This window comes from Mustela nigripes, chromosome 4 (genome assembly GCF_022355385.1).
Source record: "Mustela nigripes isolate SB6536 chromosome 4, MUSNIG.SB6536, whole genome shotgun sequence".
Taxonomy (NCBI): Eukaryota; Metazoa; Chordata; class Mammalia; order Carnivora; family Mustelidae; genus Mustela; species Mustela nigripes.
The window spans coordinates 19,415,576-19,438,257 of record NC_081560.1 but is presented as its reverse complement, the minus strand read 5'-3'; the positions used below and the strand labels follow the sequence as shown (position 1 = coordinate 19,438,257).

The 22,682-nt window shown below is 40.3% G+C and overlaps 1 protein-coding gene across 3 annotated transcripts in view; it reads right to left on the bottom strand.

Annotated features, from left to right (window-relative positions):
- CHCHD3 (coiled-coil-helix-coiled-coil-helix domain containing 3) overlaps positions 1–22,682 on the bottom strand; it is a 272,891-nt gene that overhangs the window by 199,641 nt on the left and 50,568 nt on the right. For all 3 annotated transcript variants that reach the window (XM_059396389.1, XM_059396390.1, XM_059396392.1), the window contains exon 3: positions 14,709–14,790. In XM_059396389.1, the coding sequence (XP_059252372.1) occupies positions 14,709–14,790 (82 nt within the window). The remainder of the gene's footprint in view (positions 1–14,708; positions 14,791–22,682) is intronic.

Genomic DNA, 22,682 nt, shown 5'->3' with positions numbered 1-22,682 from the left:
AGAGAATCAATAGAAGGCTTTAAAATATACAGTACCACAAAAGGTCAAGCCCCAGTATCGATTTTAATATAACATTTTTTGTGCAGCTTCCCAAAGGGTTCTTTTCTAATATTGTTCTTCATTTTTCTCTCACTTTGCTCCCTGACTGGTGAATTTGTTGTTCTTGTCTGCAAAAAGCTGTCTAAAGCTGACTCTGCTGTGTGTGTGTCATTCCTATGACAAGCTGCTGAAAATGAAAAAACAAAAAAAAAAAAGTGAACCAAGAAAAAAAAAAAAACACTTGAAGGTAGTGGGAGGGTGGACACGAGAGAGCACGAAGCACAAGACAATACTCAAATGCCAAAGCAGACAGGAACGCTGAAACTTGGAACAGTTAGCCACCGTGGGCCACCTTGGGCTTTTGTCTCTCCAGGGGGCCTCATGGGGACACTGATTCCTAGGAGCAGGAAGGCTGGGAAAAGCAGAGAAGAGATGATCTCTCAGGATTCAACAAAAAAACTCTCACCAAACCAGGCAAAGGGACACAGATTTTCAAAACACAAATCCATGGGATCCCAGGCTCCATTTGAAGGGAGGAAAAGGGACACCTTTGACAAAATGCACAGGGACTAATAAAGGGTCTGTGGCAGGAGCTTCAGACTTGCTGACTTCAACCCAACACTCAAGGCTCACAGACTTAGGTAAAACACACTTGGGGTCAGTCACACAAGTCATACAAGTATGATACATACAAGGATCAGTCATACAAGTGTATTTCACACATAGTTCAAATTTTGAGTAGGTTTTTCACTGCCAATAAAAGCGGTCCAGAGCTCAAACCGCATTCTCCTAATGCAGGGCCTTCACTTCCAGGCAATGAGGACGAAGCAACGGTCTCGGGACAGGGGGAAAAGCAGATCATTTTTTGTTAAAAACAAAGTCTCCACGTCAAACACGGAGAGCCGACAAAGCCTCCGAGGGGAGAAGACACAAACCACAGTTGTTTCCTATGATCCAAAAACTGCTGAAGGGGAACAGCTGGGAAAGAGGCACGTCAGGGAAGAGCAGGATCGAATCCTTCTGCTGCCTTTGGTCGGTTCGAAGGGCGAGGCACTCCGCCTCTTGGAGCGCTCTATGGCTGTAGGACAAATCCATGGAGGGCAGAGCCACCCTCCCCCAGATCCCAGGGAAATTTGGGGTGCAGGCACCCCCAGGCTGCCACACAGGTGACACAGGCCTGGTCAGAAGGCTCACAGGGCACACAGAGCTGAGGCCCACAAATGCCCGGCACAGCACCTGGGGAACGGGAGTTACTGCGGTCATTAAGTCTCCTGCCTCTTTTCCCTTATGGACAAATTCTATCCTGTTCTCATCTACTTAGCCATACCCATAAAATGTTATTTTAATTTGGTAATGCATTCTTGTTGACACTTGCTACATGACAATGAGCTCTGGCCTCACAGACCTTTGTATTCCGGTGGAAGAGACAGTCATCAGCGGCCAAAGCACTAGGAAGAAACGAAGCAGAGAAGAGAATAACCACCGTGAGGGGACGAGACAGAAGATTTAGATAAAACAAGCAAGGAAAGCCTCTAGGTCGGGCTGAAAAGAACATCGACCAGTAGGAGGGAGCCAGCCGGGCGAAAGCGGCACAGACAGGTCTGCAGCTGACATCCTTGTGAGAGGGCGGGAGGAGATCATGCACAAGCATATGAATATATAAACGGAATCAGAGGGCTACAAGGTCATGGAAAGGTCTGGACTTTATGCTAAATCTAATGAAAAGCCATTACAGAATTTTAATCAAATAAATTCCCATGATTCAAAATACTTTTTAGGGGCACCTGAATGGCTTAGTGGGTAGGGCGTCCGATGCTTGATCTCAGGGTCATGAGTTCGAGCCCCATGTTGGGCAGAAAGATTACATTTAAAAAAATAAGTAAGTGTTGGGCACCTGGGTGGCTCAGTTAGTTGGGCATCTGCCTTCCGCTCTGGTCATGATCCCAGTGTCCCGGGATCAAGTCCCGCATCAGGCTCTCTGCTTGCTCCGGAAGCCTGCTTCTCCCTGCCTCTCTCTCTTTCTGCCAAATAAATAAATAATCTATTTTTAAAAATAAATAAATAACTAAATAGAGAGATAAATCGATCAATCAATAGATAAATGTTTAAAGCACACTAATACTGCTTTGTGAAGAGTAGAATCTGGGGACCAGGGTGGTTCCCTGGAATAGACTTTGTAATAACTGCAACTGAGAAATGATAATGGCTTAGACCAGGGTATCGAAACCTTAGCACAGACAGAATTTGGACTGAACAACTCTTTCTTGTGGGTGTTCTGTGCATCCTAGCAGCATCCCTGGCTACCACCCACTCACTAGATGCCAGGAGCACCCTCCAAGTTGGGACTACTGTCAAGGTCTCAGCCATGGCCCAATGCCCCATGGGGAGATGGAGGGAGGGGGGATACCCCCCCGCTGAGAGCCACCAGCCTGGACAAAGTAGGGACCGAAATGGTGAGAGGTAAATGGATTTGCAGTCCATTTTAAAAGCAGAGACAGGGATGTGCTGGCTTTGGCAGCGCATATACTAAAGGCAGAAACAAGGCTGATTAATTATAAGGAGGAAAGGAGAGACATAAAGGCAAGAAGAATGGAGCAAGAATAATCAGTAATCAAAATTCTGAGTATTACCCTCAATTTTTCTCAGGCCAACACACAAGTTTTCAGTAGTTTCAGGAAAGTGCTTTCTGTGTCAAACTTATTTGCGGCTGCACAAATAGGAAGTTACAGAAATTCACTTGGACAATAGCTTGGGCTCTTTTATCTTTAAGGCTATAAAAACGGAATTGTATAGTTGACAGGTAGATTCATAAAGAAATACACAATTCCCAACATTTTACAGCAGAATTTACTGAAATATTAATTCTCATGTACTATTTGACTATATTTTGACAGTTTCATTTCAAAATACAGTCAATTCAAAAAACAAAAATACAAAAAAAAAAAATCCCTTCACTTTGTGAATTCTTTTCAAAACTAAATTCCTTATTTATTGAGCTCCATAATCAAGGCAAAACAGAATGTACTGAAATCTGAAAAAAACATAAAATTTCAGCAAATCACATCAAAAGGGCCTCAGAGAGAATATTCAGACTAATATATAATAGGCAACATCACTGTTGGGCCAGAAAATAAGATAGCCTCTGAGACACAGTCAAGTAGAGTGGCGATGAGTATGACTTCATATTCGATTGTTTATGTTCATATCCCAACCTGTTTTCTGAACATAAGACTGGCGAGTGCAGCTCTGCATGTTTTGGACGCCGCCCCTACGATGGGAATGTGCCAGCAGCACCTCCACCACTCCGCTGCAGGGGGGTTACATGACCAGTATGTACAAAAGATTTGCACCAGCGCTTGGGACAAAAGCAGCATTCAAAACTGTTAGCTATTACCACTGCGTGGTAATTATTACTTATTATTATCTATTATTACTGTTAGTATTACTCTTCCTAGGTGAAGTTGTCTTATATGGTGTATATGATCAGATCTGAAGTCTGTAAGGCTCGTATACACTGTACATGAGAAGAGGACCACAATATAAGACTGGAGGGAGGGAAAGCAAGTTATGCGACATTATTACTTCCATCTCATTTTGCTTATAACACAAACCACAAACAAGCATGATTAAGAATACATTTCCGGGGCACATGGGTGGCTCAGTGGGTTAAAGCTTCTGCCTTTGGCTCAGGTCATGATCTCAGGGTCCTCAGATTGAGCTCCGCATCAGGCCTCTCTGCTCAGCGGGGAGCCTGCTTGCCCTCTCTCTCTGCCTCCCTCTCTGCCTACTTGTGATCTCTCTGTCAAATAAGTAAATAAAAATATTAAAAAAAAAATACATTTCCCATTGGGTATGAAAGCATGAACAGTATTGCAGGGGGGAGAGCGGAGGCAGGAGGGGAGAGGGAAAGAGGACTAAGTTTTTATGCTTCTATAATATCGGACTTTCTTCAACACATATTTCTTTCGTAATTTTTTTAAACTAATAAACATCCATGCTTTCAATAGTTTGAGGAATGACTTTCTAAGTCAAACGTACCAGGTTCTATAGCAATCATGAAAATTACAGAAACTCTGTCGGATAATGGTTTTTAAAAGGCAAAGAATTATATCATTTGAAGAGAAACCAGAGTATGGGTAATGGTTTTTAAATTAATTGACATTTTCCATATTAAATTAGTGGTTTCAGTAGCCTTTTTTTGGTTTTGTTTTTATTTCGTTTGGTTTTAATCTATCATCCTACTGTAATTGTAGCAAAATTGTAATTTATGAGTTTTTACAGGATTTCTCTTTTAATCTAATCAGCACTCACAAAATGGCACCAGGAAATAAGGAATTTAAGCAATCAATTCAAAGAAGTTGTGAAGGAACTCAAATTGAAATCATTAATTGAAACATTAATGGTTAATAAACTATTTTTATACTTAATATTTTATGTCAAAAAATCACACTACAACCATTTTAATGGGATAACCTTAAAAAAAAAAATCCATTTGAAATGGTTTAAGCATGCAGGGGCTATATAGTGGATGTGTGAGGAAGCAGCTGTAAGTAAACAGTATATAATAAATTGTTCCATACATTACACTGCTCGTTATTCAATGGAGGAATTCTATATTCTAGTTCCAAAGGCCCATCATCCTAACAGCTCATTTTCTGATTTAAAACTGGAGAAGTTTGTAAACTAAATGTTTACAATGATTTTTCATTGTATTCATTTTTACAAAGAATGTAAAAAAATTTTACAATGAATGTAAAAAAAATCATTTTTACAATGAAATTACTTTGGTCATTACAAAAAACACAGATGAATAATAACAAATACTACAAACCAAAAACCCAATACATGAAGCGACACAACCAATACAAAATAAAAGAGTTGCCCCAAGTCTTTAAAAAACAAAACACCTGGGTGCCTGGGTGGCTCAGTCGGTTAAGCAACTGCCTTCGGCTCAGGTCACGGTCCCGGAGTCCCGGGATCGAGTCCCGCATCAGGCTCCCAGCTCCATGGGGAGTCTGCTTCTCCCTCTGACCTTCTCGCTTCTCATGCTCTCTCTCACTGTTTCTCTCTCAAATAAATAAATAAAAATCTTGAAAAAAAAAAAAAAACCCTATGGATGAATACAAAAGGAGAAATGCAAAATGATTTCCATTCCACAGTCATCTATTAAAGTAAAGCCTGTGCCTCTTTAGTCCTTTTTTTTTTCTTTTTTTTTAAGAGAGAGCACAAGTAGGCAGAGAGGCAGGTAGAGAGAGAGGGGGAAGCAGGCTCCCCTCCAAGCAGAGAGCCCAATGCGGGGCTTGATCCCAGGACCCTGAGATCATGACCTGAGCCGAAGGCAGAGGCTTAACTCACTGAGCCACCCAGGTGCCCCTCTTTAGTCCTTCTTGCAATGCTCAGAACACTGCTGAGCACACAAGTGCCTCAGTGACTATAAGCTGACACCTCTCAAGTTCAGGTGGCAGAGTACCATTGGCTTCCACACGACTTGCCACCACACTGAGCAATTAAGAGAAATATCATAAGCTAACAGGAAATTCAAACTGCCACCATCACTTAAAATATGTACACAAACAAGCATTTCATATTAACTTATAGCCTACATAAATAAAGAATATTAACTTTAAACACGAATTCTCCAAAGATTTTGGTCCTAAAATAAAGGAGGTAAGTGGTAATCATTCTGAGCAGGTGCCCAGATCTACTAAACAGGAGCACACGGCAGAGGTCATTTTCAAGTTATGTTTTATTTACTACGTTTTAGACATGAAAATCCAAGTAAATGCTTGCTATTCATTCCCACAGTGATAAATGAAAAACTTTACAGGAAGGACTCCCTGTCCACACAGAAAGGTAGTACTACTATAGGATGCAGAAGTGCACGGACTCCATAAGCGTGGGTTCAAATCCCTACTCATCACTTACTAGATACAAGCTTGGGCAAGTCCCTTAACCTCTCAGTTTTCTGGTTTAACAGAGGCAGGGAGGATGAATGACTCAAAATACATAGAGTGCTCAGAATCTTGCCGAACACATAACCAATACAAGGCAACATCACCTAAGATTTTTTTAATTTTCTCATTTTAGTTGAGCAAATAGGTGCTATACTCGGAAATGGTCTTCACAATAGATAATATGTGATCCCAGTGCGCATATTCTATGTGGCTGGCGTCTAGAAACTGTGAACAAAGTTTCCAAAGACAAACCCTATCCGCTTCTGGATGAGTGGGATGCAAAAGAATACGGATTTTCTCAACAAAATATTTAACAGAAACTTAACATGAGGTACTTGCTTCTTAACAGCCTGGAAAGGAATGGGGAGGGGTTATTACTTAAATATCAAAATGTGCCAACGTTTGGAAATATTATAACGCTGAGAAAAAATTTACATCTGATTTACATCTATGTTGCCCACATCGCTCGTCAACTCACGGCTCTACTGGCAAAGCTGTTAAGGTCAGGATAGGAAAGAGGGGGCCCTCTCCATATATTTTTCCACTGTTTCCAAAGTGAACTGCCATAGAAGGATCTCAGATTCTTCTACACACTCTTCCTAACACAGCATTCGTTACCAGCAGGATCAGCAGATGGCTTCCAGAAGGGCGAGGACTGAGGGCTGAGCCAGGGTAAAGCCCAGCCTACGTGGACCACCATCATAAATACGGACTTCTGGACTCAAGGAAATGGACATCAGGCCACTGCCCACTCACCTTCTAAAACAGAATCAAAACTGCAGCCATCCAACAAATGCTGTGTGGACAAGTATCCTCCTCACACACCAAGCGTCCAAATTTGAGAGAAAATTATCCTGACCACAGGTTTCTCACACGAAGTCCTAATAGCAATAGGGCCTATGAAGGTGATTCCCCGGTTCTCTCGGAAGGGAAAGGAGTAGGGAAAAGGCTGACAGAGCTCTACATTCCTAATCCTAGCCCTAACCAGATGGCACTTGAGTCAGCTTTCTTCTGGAGTCCCTTTGAATACACGGGCTTCCTCTGAATAAATGTTTTACAAGATGATGTGAGACAGTATGATTCTATCACCTCAGCAATAGATGGGGTAGGGCTAAGGGGCGGTCCAGTTCACGTCCCGTTCTGCTGCTGACTGAGAAACTTCACATATGTCTATTTCAGTCACCTGTTCCTATAAGGGGATGATAAACTACGAACGCCATTGTCAGTGTTATGGGAGGAATGATAAATGGTTTAGAGAGCTTATTACAAGCTCCTCTCTTCTGCACGTACTGGTAAAGCAGACTGTACGTACTGGTAACGCAGAAACTTCAACAGAAACTACTAGAACCACAGAACACTCGGAAACCAATTCTAGAAACTTCCCATGTAGAAACCAACTTTAGCACAAATTACTTCAAACTCTAGGCTTCATGAGAGAAAACGCTGTAATTACTGTCAAAAGAACTGTGAACAAGAAGCGGTTGAACATCACTGCAGCTATTACAATCAATAAAAAAGTTACAGATCTCCACGGCATGCTTGACTGATTCTGCTTTTCCAGGTTTAATATTCCCACCATGGAGAAATGGCCTCTTAAACAGAATTCGGGGTAGGATCCTACAACAACACGGCATCGATAGGAAAGAAAATTGGCTTTGGAAAAAGAAGAGAGGTAACTAAAACAGACTGGATAATCCAGTGTCCTATAACGACTGGATATAGAAAGCAGTCATCTCGATTAAAAATTGAAAAGTGCCATTTGAAGAGAAAAAGATGAGAGTGGCAGATGGCGAAAGATTCCCATACCCAGTACATACACAGCACTTCTAATCATCTTCCAGGGAAAAAGTAACAGGTGGCTAAGACGCGGTCTTCCTCCTGCACGGAGAACAGGTTCGTTCTTTATCTACTTTCCAGCAAATGTAATAGAAAAGGGATAGGTATAAAATAACAGCAATGCAGTATGCATTTTAGAAAAGGCTTCAATAAGAAAACAATTCTATTACATAGGGATTTTTATACTACAGAAGGAGCTCTTAAATGCGAGTGCAGATAAAGGAATAATTTGCAGACAATGCCAACAAGCCATCCGCTATCCTTCCTGGAGCCAGACATGGGGACATATGCCCACATCACAGCAGAGTGGTACATGTCACATCTGGACATCAGATGAAAAGTGATGACTCAAATTTCTTTCATCACCTTATTTGCAAATATTTCTCAGTCAGAAGTGAGATTCATTTGCCTGTGACAGTTGAGTGCCTTGAGAAAATATTGATCAACTGATCTTTTAAAAGTCACTTTAGGGGCACCTAAGTATCTGCCTTCAGCTCAGGTCATGATCTCCAGGGTCCTGTGATCAAGCCCCACATCAGGCTCCCTGCTGAGCGGGGAGCCTGCTTCTCCTTCTCCCACTCCCCCTGCTTGGTTCCCTCTCTCACGGTGTCTCTGCCAAATAAATAAATAAAATCTTAAAAAAAAAAAAAAAAGTCACTTTAAAACTACACTTTTATAATACACCATTGATAAATATCAGTTATAAACAGCACTTGTTCCCTGAAAACTGTTGATTTTTTAAATTGTTATGCACCTAGAGATTACACGCAGGTTGAAGATACGCAATTTCATACATGTGTGATCTGTGTTTACAACTGGAAAGTGATATTCAACACTACACTAATTTAGAGCAAAGGTTTGTAAGTATCTATAGTCTCTAGTTAATGTCTTTTTAAAGGTACAATCTGTTTTTATTTTTAACAAAATATAGCATATACATGTATATGTTATAAAACAGACCATTCTTGCTAGAAGATACTCAGGATTTTCCAGCTCCACCGATTCAGCTGAGCAAATGTTTGTGAGTGCTCACTATGTGCAAGGCACCACACCAGGTAAAGGGCTTCAGACTTACATATTTTCAGCGTGACACGAAGCCACGAATTCCCTGTTTTTCTCCAGTGGATTCTTTACTCCTTCCTTTCCCAGCCTTTTCTTCCAAAGGCAGAAAACAACTAATAATAAAACTGAAATGAATTATGAGTTTAAACAGAAGATACCATCAGTGTGAATCTCACTTTTACTGTAAGAAAGTATAGGCACAAATAAGCTTTAAGCCCTTATTTGATAACATAAGCCCTTACCCGATGCTATAAATTGTAAAAATCAATGAACTGTGTTATACTCTAACTTACCCAGATACTGACAAAATTTATGACTAATTTATTAAACCAAAATAATTATTTTAAGTCTCACAAATCTCACAAATTTAAGGTAATTTTCCAAGTCATTAAAAATGGGGTAAAATTTCAACTGATGTTCATCGAAAACCAGCAAGCAAGTCATCTTGGTTGATGTAGTTAGTTACAACATCACAGAGCTATTCCCTTTCTTCTTGGTGTCTTGAAGAAAGGTTATTAAAACTGAAACACTTTCACTCGCCTTTATAGGTAAAGGGGTGAAATTCAAATGCCAACGGCCAGAGGTCAGAAGTAGTCACATTTTTCTTGCTGTCAGAGATTGACTCTCGAGGTAGGGTGCAGAAGACCACATTTTCAAAGTCTATACTCAAACTGTAGCATACTGTGTCCCTGCCATACTGACCTGCTACCGTTCCAACACAGTGTGGTCAGCTGTAATCCAAAATAGGCAACACAGAATAACAGCAAAAACAGACTGCTGACAGGGGCATTTAATTTACTCTTGACTCCCAATACACCAAAGAACTATTCCATCCATGAGATGTTGTGGTAAGCAAAACTAGGATTCCAAATTAGACCCATCAATTTTAGCGTGTGTAGTAATATTACGTCAGTGATTTGGGGGGTATCAGTTTGTCAACTAAGCAAATCACTGCAGATTTTCATAAGACAGAATCAGATCTAAAGTAACCTGAATTGAGATTCCATGTGTAAATGTCTTCTTAGATATGGAAGAAGAAAGAAAGAAAGAAAGAAGCAGAGCAAGCGAAGAAAGCAAAGAAAGGGTATACTATATAATCATAGAGCTTACAACCAGCTGCATGGTCACTGGTCTTAGAAGAGCCCTTCTCCTAATAAAGCAACTTTTATTTTTTTTTAAGATTTTTATTTATTTATTTGACAGAGATCACAAGTAGGCAGAGAGGCAGGCAGAGAGAGGGGGGAAACAGGCTCCCGTCTGAGCAGAGAGCCTGATGCAGGGCTCGATCCCAGGACCCTGAGATCATGACCTGAGCCAAAGGCAGAGGCTTAACCCACTGAGCCAACCAGGGACCACATAAAACAACTCTTAACGAGGCTACATCTGCATGTGAGACTGAGTGGAGAGTTAAAGGAAAGGAGTTCAGGTACATTTTCAATGGCCTACTGAAATATCTTCTGTCTGAACGATTCCTAGACGGGATCTAAATACGTGCGGCATTGCCAGGCACTGTCAAAGGCCTTCCGCACCAGGTGGAACATGAGAAAGACACGCGGGAAGTCCCTTCCGAGCTGGCACACCCGCACATTGCGGGTGTGTGGGCTCTAACGGCAGGATATAGATCCAGGACCACCGTCTTGCATGTTTTCCCCGCCTGAAAGCATCTCACTACTGCTGTCTGCCACTCGGCAGTCCTGCACAGTTGCCGCAGCCAGTGCGCGACATCAAAATTTGCACAACTGGTGTTGGCAGCCTGGAAAAATCGCAGGAATGACAGCGGAACCATCTTTTATAGAAAGCTGTGGTGCCAAGGTTTCAATGGCACAGAACAAGAACATCAAACTCTGAGTCCAAGAGTCATCCAGAAGAAGCTGACCCAAAGTGAGCAACGCTGGGTTTCCCACTAGCAGCACTAGTGACATAGTGAGCCAGAAAATTCTTTGTCTGGGGTGGGGACGTGGTTACCTTACACATTATAGGCCGTTCAGCAGCACTCCTAGCCTGGATCTGCTAGATGCCAGTGACACCGAGCAAGTTGTGACAGCCAAAAATGTCTGCAGACATGGTCTCATGTCCCCTGGGGTCCGAAGCATCCCCCCTGAGACCCAGAACACTGCCTTAACCTATTTATTTTGCTTACATTTTCCTTTTTCATGGATACACAAGTGATAGGTTTTTAAAAATTCAAATGAAATCCTAATGAGGTCTTTCAATAAGATTTCTAAGAGATAAGCCATTATTGCTATAATTTGCAGCAATTTTTTTCTTAGTGGTATACCAAATGCTTCCTAAAATCAATAGTATCTTCAATTCAATGAAATTTAGCCACCCACCATCCTCTCCCCTTTGTTGTAAAACCTTCATCCTGATTTCCTTTTATGGAATTACTTCTTCCCCACCGTGTACAGTTTCAGCAGTACCCAGTTCTTCACTAGCTAGTGGGTCTCTCGTCTTCCTTTTGATTCTTTTGAGCTACCCTATATGCTTCTCAAAATGTTCTTGCTTCCTAAGTTAGCCAGAGTTAAGTTTCAGTCTCTCAACCAAAAACCCAACTGAAACAAAGGTCCTTCTTTAAGCTAGCCTGATAGAAGACATTTTAGATTTCTCTGCCAGAGAGTTCACCAGCTTAGTGAAAATGTTACTGTTCCCTTACCAAAAATGTTACTGTTCCCTTACCATTCCCTACATAGGCAGAGTGAATGGGGTACAGATGACACTGAAATTGTTTAACACAGTATGATGGGTCCTGTGGATTCATTGTACTCTTCTCTGTTTTTCAGTGTGCTTTAAAATGTCCGTAATAAAAAGGTTATACAATGATAATAAATATTCTATAAGAAAAAAAATACATGATTTCCAAAGTCCTTTTTGCACAAATTTGGCTCCTTACATATATGTGTGTCTATGTGCCAATCTTAAATGCTTGAGAACTCACCTACCATTATATGGGCACCTGAGAGCAAGGTAAGACTAGTAATCGGCATGTATACAAGTAACAGAACAATGGCCTAAGGAACCATTCTCTAAAGTGGCATACAAAGCTTTATTCAACTAAGGCTACAGATATAATAATGTATCAAATGCTTCTTGACTCCAAAAACTTGCTTTTAAAAGGCTATACATAGGGGAGCCTGGGTGGCTCAGTCGATTAAGCATCTGCCTTTGGCTCAGGTCCTCATCCCAGGGTCCTGAGATGGAGTACTGCATCGGGCTCCCTGCGGAGATGGAGTACTGCATCGGGCTCCCTGCTCAGCAGGCAGCCTGCTTCTCCCTCTGCCCCTTCCCCATTTGTGCTCTCTCATCTTCTCTCTCTCATATAAATAAGTAAAATCTTTTTAATAAATAAATAAAAAGAAAAGACTACACATGAAACTTTCTTCATGTGGAGCTCCTGGATAGCTCAGTCAGTTAAGCATCTGACTCTTGATTACGGCTCATGTCATAACATCAGGGTGGTGAGATCAAGTCCCACATGATCTCTCGCTCCCTCAAGATTCTCTCACTCCCTCTCCCTCTGTTCACCGCCCCCTCCCCGCCCCTGCGTGCTCTCTCTCAAAAAATAATTTAAGATTTTTTTTTTTAACTTGACAGAGATCACAAGTAGGCAGAGAGGCAGGCAGGAGGGGGGTTGGGAAGAGGGGGAGCAGGCTCCCCAAAGAGCAGAGAGCCCAATGCAGGCCTTGATCCCAGGATCCTAAGATCATGACCTGAACTGAAAGCAGAAGCTTTAACCCACTGAGCCACCCAGACGCCCAAGAGGTTTTTTTTAATGCTTTTTCTAAATTTTCTTCTCCAGTAGAAAGAGAAGAAGAAAAAAAACTATTGATTCTACTAAGAACTATCATATAGTTCTTTTTGCCAAGATTTGACAGCTGGAAGTTTTCATGAAGAAGCCTTCAAACAATATTTTTTTATATAAGAAAAAATAATAAAAAGGTTGTACTACCCTCTGTTCTCCTTAAAGGTGACAGAAAATAAATTCCTTATCAATAGTCATTTGTCCAGTTTGCAGAGAGGCTGCCAACCCCAGTCCACATGAGATATGAAATCGGATCTCACTGGCACCTTTTATTCATCTCATGTGCCCTTTACCCTTCCACAGACCACAGCAGATCAAGTGGGAGTTGAATAACAAAGGGGGAAAAAACCCATAAAACAAAAACCAAACACTGCAGTAAGGCGTTACTATAACCAAAAACCTGTACTGTATGGGGAGGGAGGAACACAAAAATCCTATGTGAAGTACAATAAGCAAAGTAAATATGAGAGTCTAATCAAAAAAGCCTTATTAAAATAAAATTCAATTAAAAATAATAAAATTTCAAAGACAAGAAATTCTACCATAACGTATCGATTTTCTTTAGTTCTTAATGAAAATGGTCTGAAATTTTTTGAATATTTAAATTTCACTCTCTAATTATATACTCCATCAACCTAACCCAATTAAATAATTATAAAGTGCTGTGTAAGAAACTATTGAAATACACACAGACCCTTTTATCAGTACTAATTACATCTTGATTTTTTAAAACCCTAAGCCATGAGCCTTCCCTATTTCCTGACAAAATGGTGGTCTTAATCTAATACTTATATCCTTTTCCAGACATTTCAAGCAAATTAGAGATAGCTTAGCACTCTGTCAAAGGGAAAGAAATATTAGAGAACATTTTCAAATCCCCTAGTTTAGAAATAAAATCTTGAAGGCCCAGGTTATATTATACGTTGAAGGTCCTGTGGTCAGTGAGGACTAGACTCCATTTAGCTCTCACAAACAAAATAGTTAAGCAGCCCAAAATAAAAACAAATACATACTCGGCATCTACACGTGGTAGGCATGTGCCTAGTATTCACAGCAGAAAGACATTCACATGATTATATAATAAAATCTGTGCTAAATGCAAATTTCAGAAATAGCACAGATGGGAAGCACTTGACTCTATCTTGGATTAAAATGTATTCACATACTTTTATGAATAAGGATATAGTTTAAATCTTTAAAAGTAGTATTTTTTACTAAAAGAAAATATTATCATGCTGTTTTGAACATTGCTTTTCTCCAATTTATGGCCTTTCCACATCCTTCTGAATCAGCACATAAGGATCTACTTGACTGTGTAGTATTCCACTGCAGGCATGTACCATGATTCATCCACCCAGTCCCCTTAATGGGCATGTGGATTGCTTCCAGTTTTCTACTATAACAAGAACACTTCAGTGAACATTCTTTCAGCTGTTAGTAGTATTAGTAATGACAATAATTGCATAGATGTACAAAAGACTAAAATGTTCAAGAGTGGGACAGAATTACGGAGGATTTTAAATTTCCAATTTTACATATTTCCCCAACGTCTTCAGCTTTTTAAAGTGAGTACATTACTAATTAGAGTTAATTAGTGTTAATATAGACACTATGTCAAATATGACATTCATCATTAGCAACAATATTGTAAGCTCTAACACCCATTGTAGACCATACAATTTTCAATCATAAATGCGTTTGTTGGAAGAAACTCGCCTAAGAAATGCCTGGAGAATCCCCAAGAACTACTTCTCACTGAGTAGGAAACTTCTCAGCAATCATGTAGCTAAGAACCACACAAGAGATACAGTGGTCACACTCAAGTGTGGGAAGAGGGTAACACTGGGCTTTTACAAGCACAATCCAAAACTGAAAACGGCCACATTCTCATGCTCAACACATCCCGAAGTGCAGCCAAACACAAATAATGAGTCTTTTTACAATCATTCATCTCCAAAAATGTTTTGTTATTATGATAAGAGGGCAGCAAAATCACTCTCACATACCACAAAACTCACCGTTTCTGGTTTTCAGACTCTTTCCTGGCTTGTTCCAATGCCAGCTCCTCAGCCACTCTTCTCTTCAATTCTTCATCAGAAACTAGGATCAATAATGAGTAGAAGGAGAGAAAATCAGCATTATCTTAAAAAACAAAAGCAAGAAAACACTCCAGAAGATAAAGCTGAGGCTAGATCTTAACGGACAAAGTTCTGCCCATTAAGTTCTGCCCATCTGGTCAGTGTCTCCTTGGAACTACCTAAACACTGTAGAAAAGACCAATTAGTGCACTTCAGGAGTAATTTAATCGAAAGTTCCCTGGAGACCTAGAAATTTCCACACCTGCCAAAATGTATAATAAACTCAAGGAGGTGCTTAGTGCCCACTGGGGACTGAGCCATTAAGTATAAATTCTTTAAAATGATGTCGTATCATTAAAGTCTGACAATCATGTATAAGGGGAGGAGAGGCTTAAGAGAGGGACTTCAGAGAGGAAAATGACACCAAAACATTCTCATTTGATAATTAAACACTTCAATTTTTTTTTAAGTAGGCCACGCCCAGTGTGGAGCCCAATATGGAGCTTGAACTCACAATGCTAAGATCAAGACCTGAGCCAAGATCAAGAGTCAGAGACTGAACCCACTGAACCACCCACATGCCCCATACAATTAAACACTTTAAAAAACCATTTATGACAGTAAATCATTTGTAGTTATATTCATCTTCCCACGACTTATAAAAAAAGGCATTTATGATTTATGAACATTGTAAAGCCATATTTTTTGGAAAATATGTCATTCAACGTCAAGTGCCAACAATTGCAGAGAGACACAGAAAAGTGCTGAGAAGACAGCTGGAGCTTTCTAAATACCTGGTAACTTGATTTGAAACATCTGGTCTTTTCAAATGGAAGATGTTGTATGGTATGTTTTATTAAGATTCTTACAGCTATGATAGCAAATAAAATAGACAAATTTTATATATTGCTAAGACCCATCCATAAGAAATAAGCAGAGACTATTTCTGCTTTACCAGGAACGCACTACCTAAAATCATGACCAAGAAAGCACCAGAAAAACTTGGAAGGATCTAAGAGTACACACAGGACTTAAGAAGTACTTCAAATGGTGGAGCCTGTTAGGTGGAAAACCAGACAGACACTTTATGTGATGATCTCCATGTTGTAACTGCCTTGCCTCAGGGCATATACAAAAACTGAATTACAATGGAATATGAAAAACCTTAAAAATTTAGCTGACACTGGGCAATAACAATGAAGATATGGAAAAGGTCATAAGGACCTCCTAGGTATGGATTATCAGAAAACAAAAACAACACCAAAGGACACCATCAAGGTGAAAAGACAACCCACAGAATGGGAGAAAATACTGGCAAATCCTATAGCTGACAGAAGACTTGTATCCAGAATACACAAACAAAAAGACAACAAAATTAAAAATGGGCAAAGAACAGAAACAGGCATTTCTCTAAAAAAGATAAGCACACAAAACATGGCTCAACAGCATTCATCATCAGGGAAACACAAATCAAAACTAGGATGATATACCAGTTCAAACCCAATATCATCAAAAAGACAAGCATTAACAAGCGTCAGTGAGAATGTGAAGAAATTGGAACCTTGATACATTGCTGACAGGAATGTAAAGTGACGTGGCCACCATAGAGAACACTTTGGCAGCTCCTCAAAATGCTAAACACAGCTGCCATGTGATCTAGCAATTCCACACTTAGGTACTGTATATACTCAAAAGAATTTAAAATATTTATGGTAGCATTATTTGCAATATACCAAAAATGAAAACAACCTAAATGCCCATCACTGATAATAGATAAACAAAATGTATATCCATCTCAAAAAAGCTGTAAAGAGAAAAAAGAAAATAATATAAAAACAGAAAAATGGGGCGCCTGGGTGGCTCAGTGGGTTAAGCCGCTGCCTTCAGCTCAGGTCATGATCTCGGGGTCCTGAGATCGAGTCCCACATCGGGCTCTCTGCTCAGCAGGGACCCTGCTTCCCTCTCTCTCCCTCTCTGCCTGCCTCTCCGTCTGCTTGTGATCTCTCTCTGTCAAATAAACAAATAAAATCTTTAAAAAAAAAAAAAAACAGAAAAATAATAAAATGGACAAGGAATCATAGAAAGGAATCAATACCATTGGAGGTCTAATCCAAACTTGGCCATCAACAATCTGGAGGACCTGAGAGGGAAGTTACTAGCCTCTCTGTACAGTTTTCCTCAAAAGCCTGTTTGTTCTCAACTGGATGTTCTCCAGGGTCCCTCTGATCTATATACTACACCACTGTTTGGCTTCTCTCCTACTTCACAGTCTGTAACATGAGAAAGATACAAGTCTTGGCTTTGAAAAGGTCACAGAAAATCAAGAACAAAACAAGAAGAGAGAATTTTGTCTGCATTCAGGCAAATCTCAAAAGACTTTTTCAGTATTCAAGGTTTAAAATAATACCAACATCAGCAGAGACACTACAGATGGCAACAGCTCAGCCAAAAGTCCGAACAGTCTTTGTTTTTCCATCAGCAAGACTTTGGATCAATCAGGTAACCTACCTGAGTTTTGATTTTTCTCATCCAAAACCAGGACCCACTGGGTTATATGGGGGTCAGTTGGCTATGAAGTTCTAGACTATGTACTCCACAAGGTGACAATTTTCACATTTCCAGCTACTTCTCATAAACAAGCAAAACAACATCGCACATTTTTTCAAGCTGTTCACAGCTGGTAGCTCTAATTAGTAGCAAAACCTGAAACAAATATTAACCCAACTACTACGACACAAACTGTACTCTTGAGTTTCCCATACCAGTTAGAATCTACGGAGAAAAAGGCTGACATGCACAATCACACAGCTTTCCCCCTCCCACCCCGGGACTTTTTCAAATTATCACGGCAACACTTTTCTCAGGCAAAATTCAGTCGAAGTCTCGGTCACAATTCAAGTGCATTTCATTCAAACAGTTAGAACTAGGCTTCAGGGAAACCTCAGCGTACAAGGTCTGAGGATGCAGCAATGGGATAGGTTTTCTAAGTGAGCCAGTAAGTCTCCAGGTCTTCGTGGTGCATTTTAGGCTGTTTATACAGGAGCTCCCTACTACGGGAAAAGCCGAAGTCCGCAGAGAGCTTTTTAAGGATGATGTGATAAACCTAAAATGGAACAGGAAGGACTCCATTACCAAATGGCGACCAGCTGGGAGGCTGGGAAGGAAGCCACGCAGGAGAGACTGCAGAGAAGGGAAGTGTAGCTTTAAGGCTTATCCTCTTTCTTTGTACCATCCTGCCTATCCTGTGAGCCCCTCCACCCACTGTGGGTGAGGGGGAGAAAAGGCTGGAGGTCACTGGAGGTGTCATCTAGGTAGGCCAGAAGGGAGAGGGGTATGGACTGAGAAAGCACCACAAAGGGATGCAAGGGGCCAGAAACTCCGGAGGCCACTGAGGAAGACGTGCCCAAGGGACCCACTGGTTGACATCACTTTCGGTCGGTAAAGAGATCAAAGCACAGCTGTCTTTCTAACACCCCAGCTATTTCTGGAAAAGAAAAAAGAAAAAATTACAATATTGGGTCTCACGTCCAAGGTCACAGCTGAAAAAGTAATTACCTTAGCTACAAGGGAGAATTTAAAATAACAAAAGATAAAACATGACCTAGCATAAAGAGTTTAAAATCTAAAATAGCAAATCAAAGCCAAAGCAGGGAAATAAACCAGTACAGTAATGGGTTTTGAGCAAATCTAAGTTTCATGTTATTTGTTTTTAAAATCAATAGAATACAGAAAGCAACAATATATTATTTCTTCTGATGGGTCTTGTCCAAAGCACAGAAGGGAAAAAGATATACCATGTGGAGACCACTATTTAAAATGGCCCTTCTGAAAACACTCGTTTCAGCTCCCAGGATCTGAACATTTTCTCAAATAAAACTGTTATTAAATTAAAAGGTCAGTGTCTCAGGATGGGCTACTTTAAGAGAAGCTCAGGAAAGGCCAACCTTGCCTATTAGCACAGGGAGTTTCCAAGCAGATCTTTAGGGATTGGCAAAGTTTGTGAAATGAAAATAAGTAAAAAAGAGAACTGTTCAAGCCACATTTTTCAGATTTGCCATGGAAATCTGCAAACCTATTTCAAGCTCAGTAAGTATGTTTCCACAGCTTTGACATACATACAACACTTTGCTTTTAAAATGTGTTAAGACAAAAGGGTATTTTCTTCACATACTTGAACCCTATACTTTAAAAAAAAAAAATCTCCTCAAAAACCACTTCATTGTCTTTCTCAATGGCAAATGTATCTTAACGTATACAAATGCTAGCATTTTCTCAATTAGTTGTAGATGACCCAACACTGACCATAGAACATGTGAAAAAAAAAAACGCCCAGTGTTTCAACTGCATGGTTATAGCAAGTTTGGCCCTAAATCCTTTCTTTTCTTTTCTTTTCTTTTTTTTGTAAAGATTTTATTTATTTCTCAGAGAGAGAGAGAGCACAAGCAGGCAGAATGGCAGGCAGAGGCAGAGAGAGAGAAGCAGGCTCCCTGTGAGCAAGGAGCCCGACGTAGGACTTGAACCCAGGGCCCTGGGATCATGATCTGAGCCGAAGGCAGCTGCTTAACCAACTGAGCCACCCAGGTGTCCCCCTAAATCCTTTCTTTAAAACTATTACTTTTTTGTAGATTTTATTTATTTGAGAAAGACAGACAGAGCACAAAGGGAGAGGTAGAGGGAGCAGCAGACTCCCCACTGAGCAGAGAGCCCAATGTGGAACTCGATCCCAGGTCCCTGAGATCATGACCTGAGCCAAAGGCAAGCACTTTATCCAACTGAGCCACCCAGGTGCCCCTTTAAAACATTACTGAATATAATAAATATTTGTATGGTTAAAAGCAGTTCATGATTCCTAACAAATTTGTGTTTGTTTTTAGTAAACACCTTTCTAAACAAATGTTTTGGTTAGTACACTAATTCTTTTTTTATTTTTTTAAGATTTTATTTATTTATTTGACAGATAGAGATCACAAGTAGGCAGAGAGGCAGGCAGAGAGAGAGAGAAGGAAGCAGGCTCCCTGCTGAGCAGAGAGCCCGATGCGGGACTCGATCCCAGGACCCTGAGATCATGACCTGAGCCGAAGGCAGCGGCTTAACCCACTGAGCCACCCAGGTGCCCACTAATTCTTTACTACCTAGCAAAATCTTTTACTCCTCTTGGCCACATTCTAAATTTCTAAGAACTTAAATCCTTTAGAGATTCTAAGAATCTGAATTTCTCAGATTCAGTTCTCAGGGTTCAGGATTAAATAAGAAACTCCTACTTATTACAGAGCCTAGTATTCCTAGGAATAAAATACCATGCTCTTAATTCTCAGAGAAAGTGTAGCATAAATTCCATTTGCTTCACCGGCCTTCTATGTTATACGACTTGTGTCCAAACTGCATTTTCAGAAACTTCTTAAACTAGGGCAAGACAAGGAAGGAAGAAGTGAGAAAAGAGATTCACAATATTCAAGATAGTTCCTTGAATGGAGAACAGACCCCAAACGATGGAAGAACTTCATGAATGCCTCATCATGTATGAAAAAACAAAAAATTGAAACTGAAGCTATGATTCAAGATTTATACAGATTCCCTGAACCTCAGGGGACATATCAATGTCCTTTGTAACATGGACATGACTAGGACTTTCCCTTCCCTTCATTTCCCTTGCAACATCCTTACACTGTAATTTCCTCCCCAATTACAGTATTTCTTAAACAATCTCCAAAAGTTACTTAATAAAAATGATGGCTTGCCTCTTAGGAAAATGTCAGGTCCTCTGGGATCTTTTTCTTTACTCCAGTTCTCTTTCCGGTTTTACCATTTGCTGATATATGTCATTCCAGATTTATAATGCTTATTATTTTCATATGCCAGTTTAAAAACACTGAAGGGAAACTACAAAGATCTGCTCTAAGAGGGACATACATGTAGGTAACTGCATAACACGAGCAGCAGATGTTACAAAAAGACTGAGGCTCTGCCAGGATTGAGACAGCTGAGCCCCAGCTTATACCATGAGACACAGCCAAATTAAATTTTCAGCTCCATAGAAATACCCATTAATCTGATAATTTCAATAAATTCATTAATACAAAAAGAGCACTGATTGTTTTAAGTAGAATAATGGGAGCATCCATGCAATCAATGAAATACAGCACAGAGTATATTGGAACTCAATGACTCACAGCATGGGTTGCAGGATAAATCCTGTCCCCCTCCTTATCTTATAAAAGGTACAGGGTTTGACTGGAAAAAGAGTCAAAAGATAACAAGGATAAATCTCTGAGGTTAAAAAGAAACATGTAACGGTTTGCCATTACCCATTTGTGGCACCATTTACTTGGCAGACAAATAAACCTGATTTAAACACACATACACACACACACACACACACACACACAACACACAACACAGGGGAGTATACTAAGTGTGATGTTCAGTTGACAGTTACATTCATTATCACCCAAGGATGATGTATCTTAAGACTGCCTTCAAACAAATGCCGTCTGTCGAGATACCTGGCTGAGTAATTGAGGCCACCTATACGACACAGTTAATGACAGTGTTAGAATGAAAATCCGTAAATGCACATTCATAACCATAAATATTGAATCAGAAGGCACAGTGGTATAGAGTGTGGCCACCTAAACATTAGCAGCATCAAGTTAATGGCTTATTTCGTTGTATTACTACTGCTCCATCGGGATTTATATACCTTTGTAAATTTCTAATTTGAACAGCACAATATGCAAATAAAGTCGACTTTATTGTTTCCTCCGCAACCAGCACTCGAGGCGACCGGTTCCACGTTCCATTCTATGGGAAAACACACATCAATACTACGCCACTGAAGCAGAAGAGCACCAGAGAAGCTCATCAGTCACATGCTACAGATTCCACATTTTTAAGTAGATAATTCATAAAACCGGTATTGAGAACCAGGTACATCTAGTATTTCACGTCTCAATATCCTGAATAATAGTTGCACGACCTCACAAAGCCTCAAGGAAAGTAAGATCCATAATTTAAATTAAAAAATAATAATTACCTCTGGATATTGCTTTTTGATGCATAGCTTAATTTTTTGTGTTTCATAAATGGATGTGTTTTGTTCACGGGGGATAAAACTATAAATTAAACTGTGTTAATTCTCCAACCCCAAATAAAGAACCAAGACCACCCAAACCTGTTTCCATTTCGTTTCGGTAGTCCTGAGCGTGGCCATACTCAAACATTTCTTGGAAAGACCCGTGAAATGCAAAGAGGACCGAGCTGGAAACGAAGGGAGTTCCCCTTTAATCTAGGCTTTGCCACAATTGGTTTTTGTGATTTTGCTCAAAATCACACCATTGCTCTAGGCCATGGATGGACAGTTCATCTGTAAACTTGAAGGCCCAAACGAGAAAATCTCTAAAAGTCAAGAGCCCTTCCCCTGAAAACACGGGTTAGATGGGAACCTCATGGAACTGAATTCATGCTTAAGCCTCCACTTCCCCTAAAAGCCCACTAAAATGAAGGGAAAGGAATAAAAGAGTACATCACTGGCAACGTACATGGTCAGTTGCTTGAAGTTACACTCCTCATTTGGAGAAACTATCGGATACCCACCCAGCAAACTACCAAAAACAGCCTCTAAGCTTCACAGACAATGCAAAACTAAAAGAGGGAGAAGCAACATTGTGCAGGTTATGACAGATGTTCAAAAAGGATGTACTAATTTTTTGATCTGTAGAATCAAACATCGTTGTTACATAAAATAAGTCATCAACTTTTGAGGTTGGGAAGATTTAGAACAAACATATACAATGTAAAAGCACATACAATGAAAGTAAAAAGTGTACCAGCTCCTCAAAAAAGAAATTCAAGATAAGCTCCCCTTCCCCCAGCCCACCCCACCCCCACACCACTGCCACCATCACCAAGTTTGCT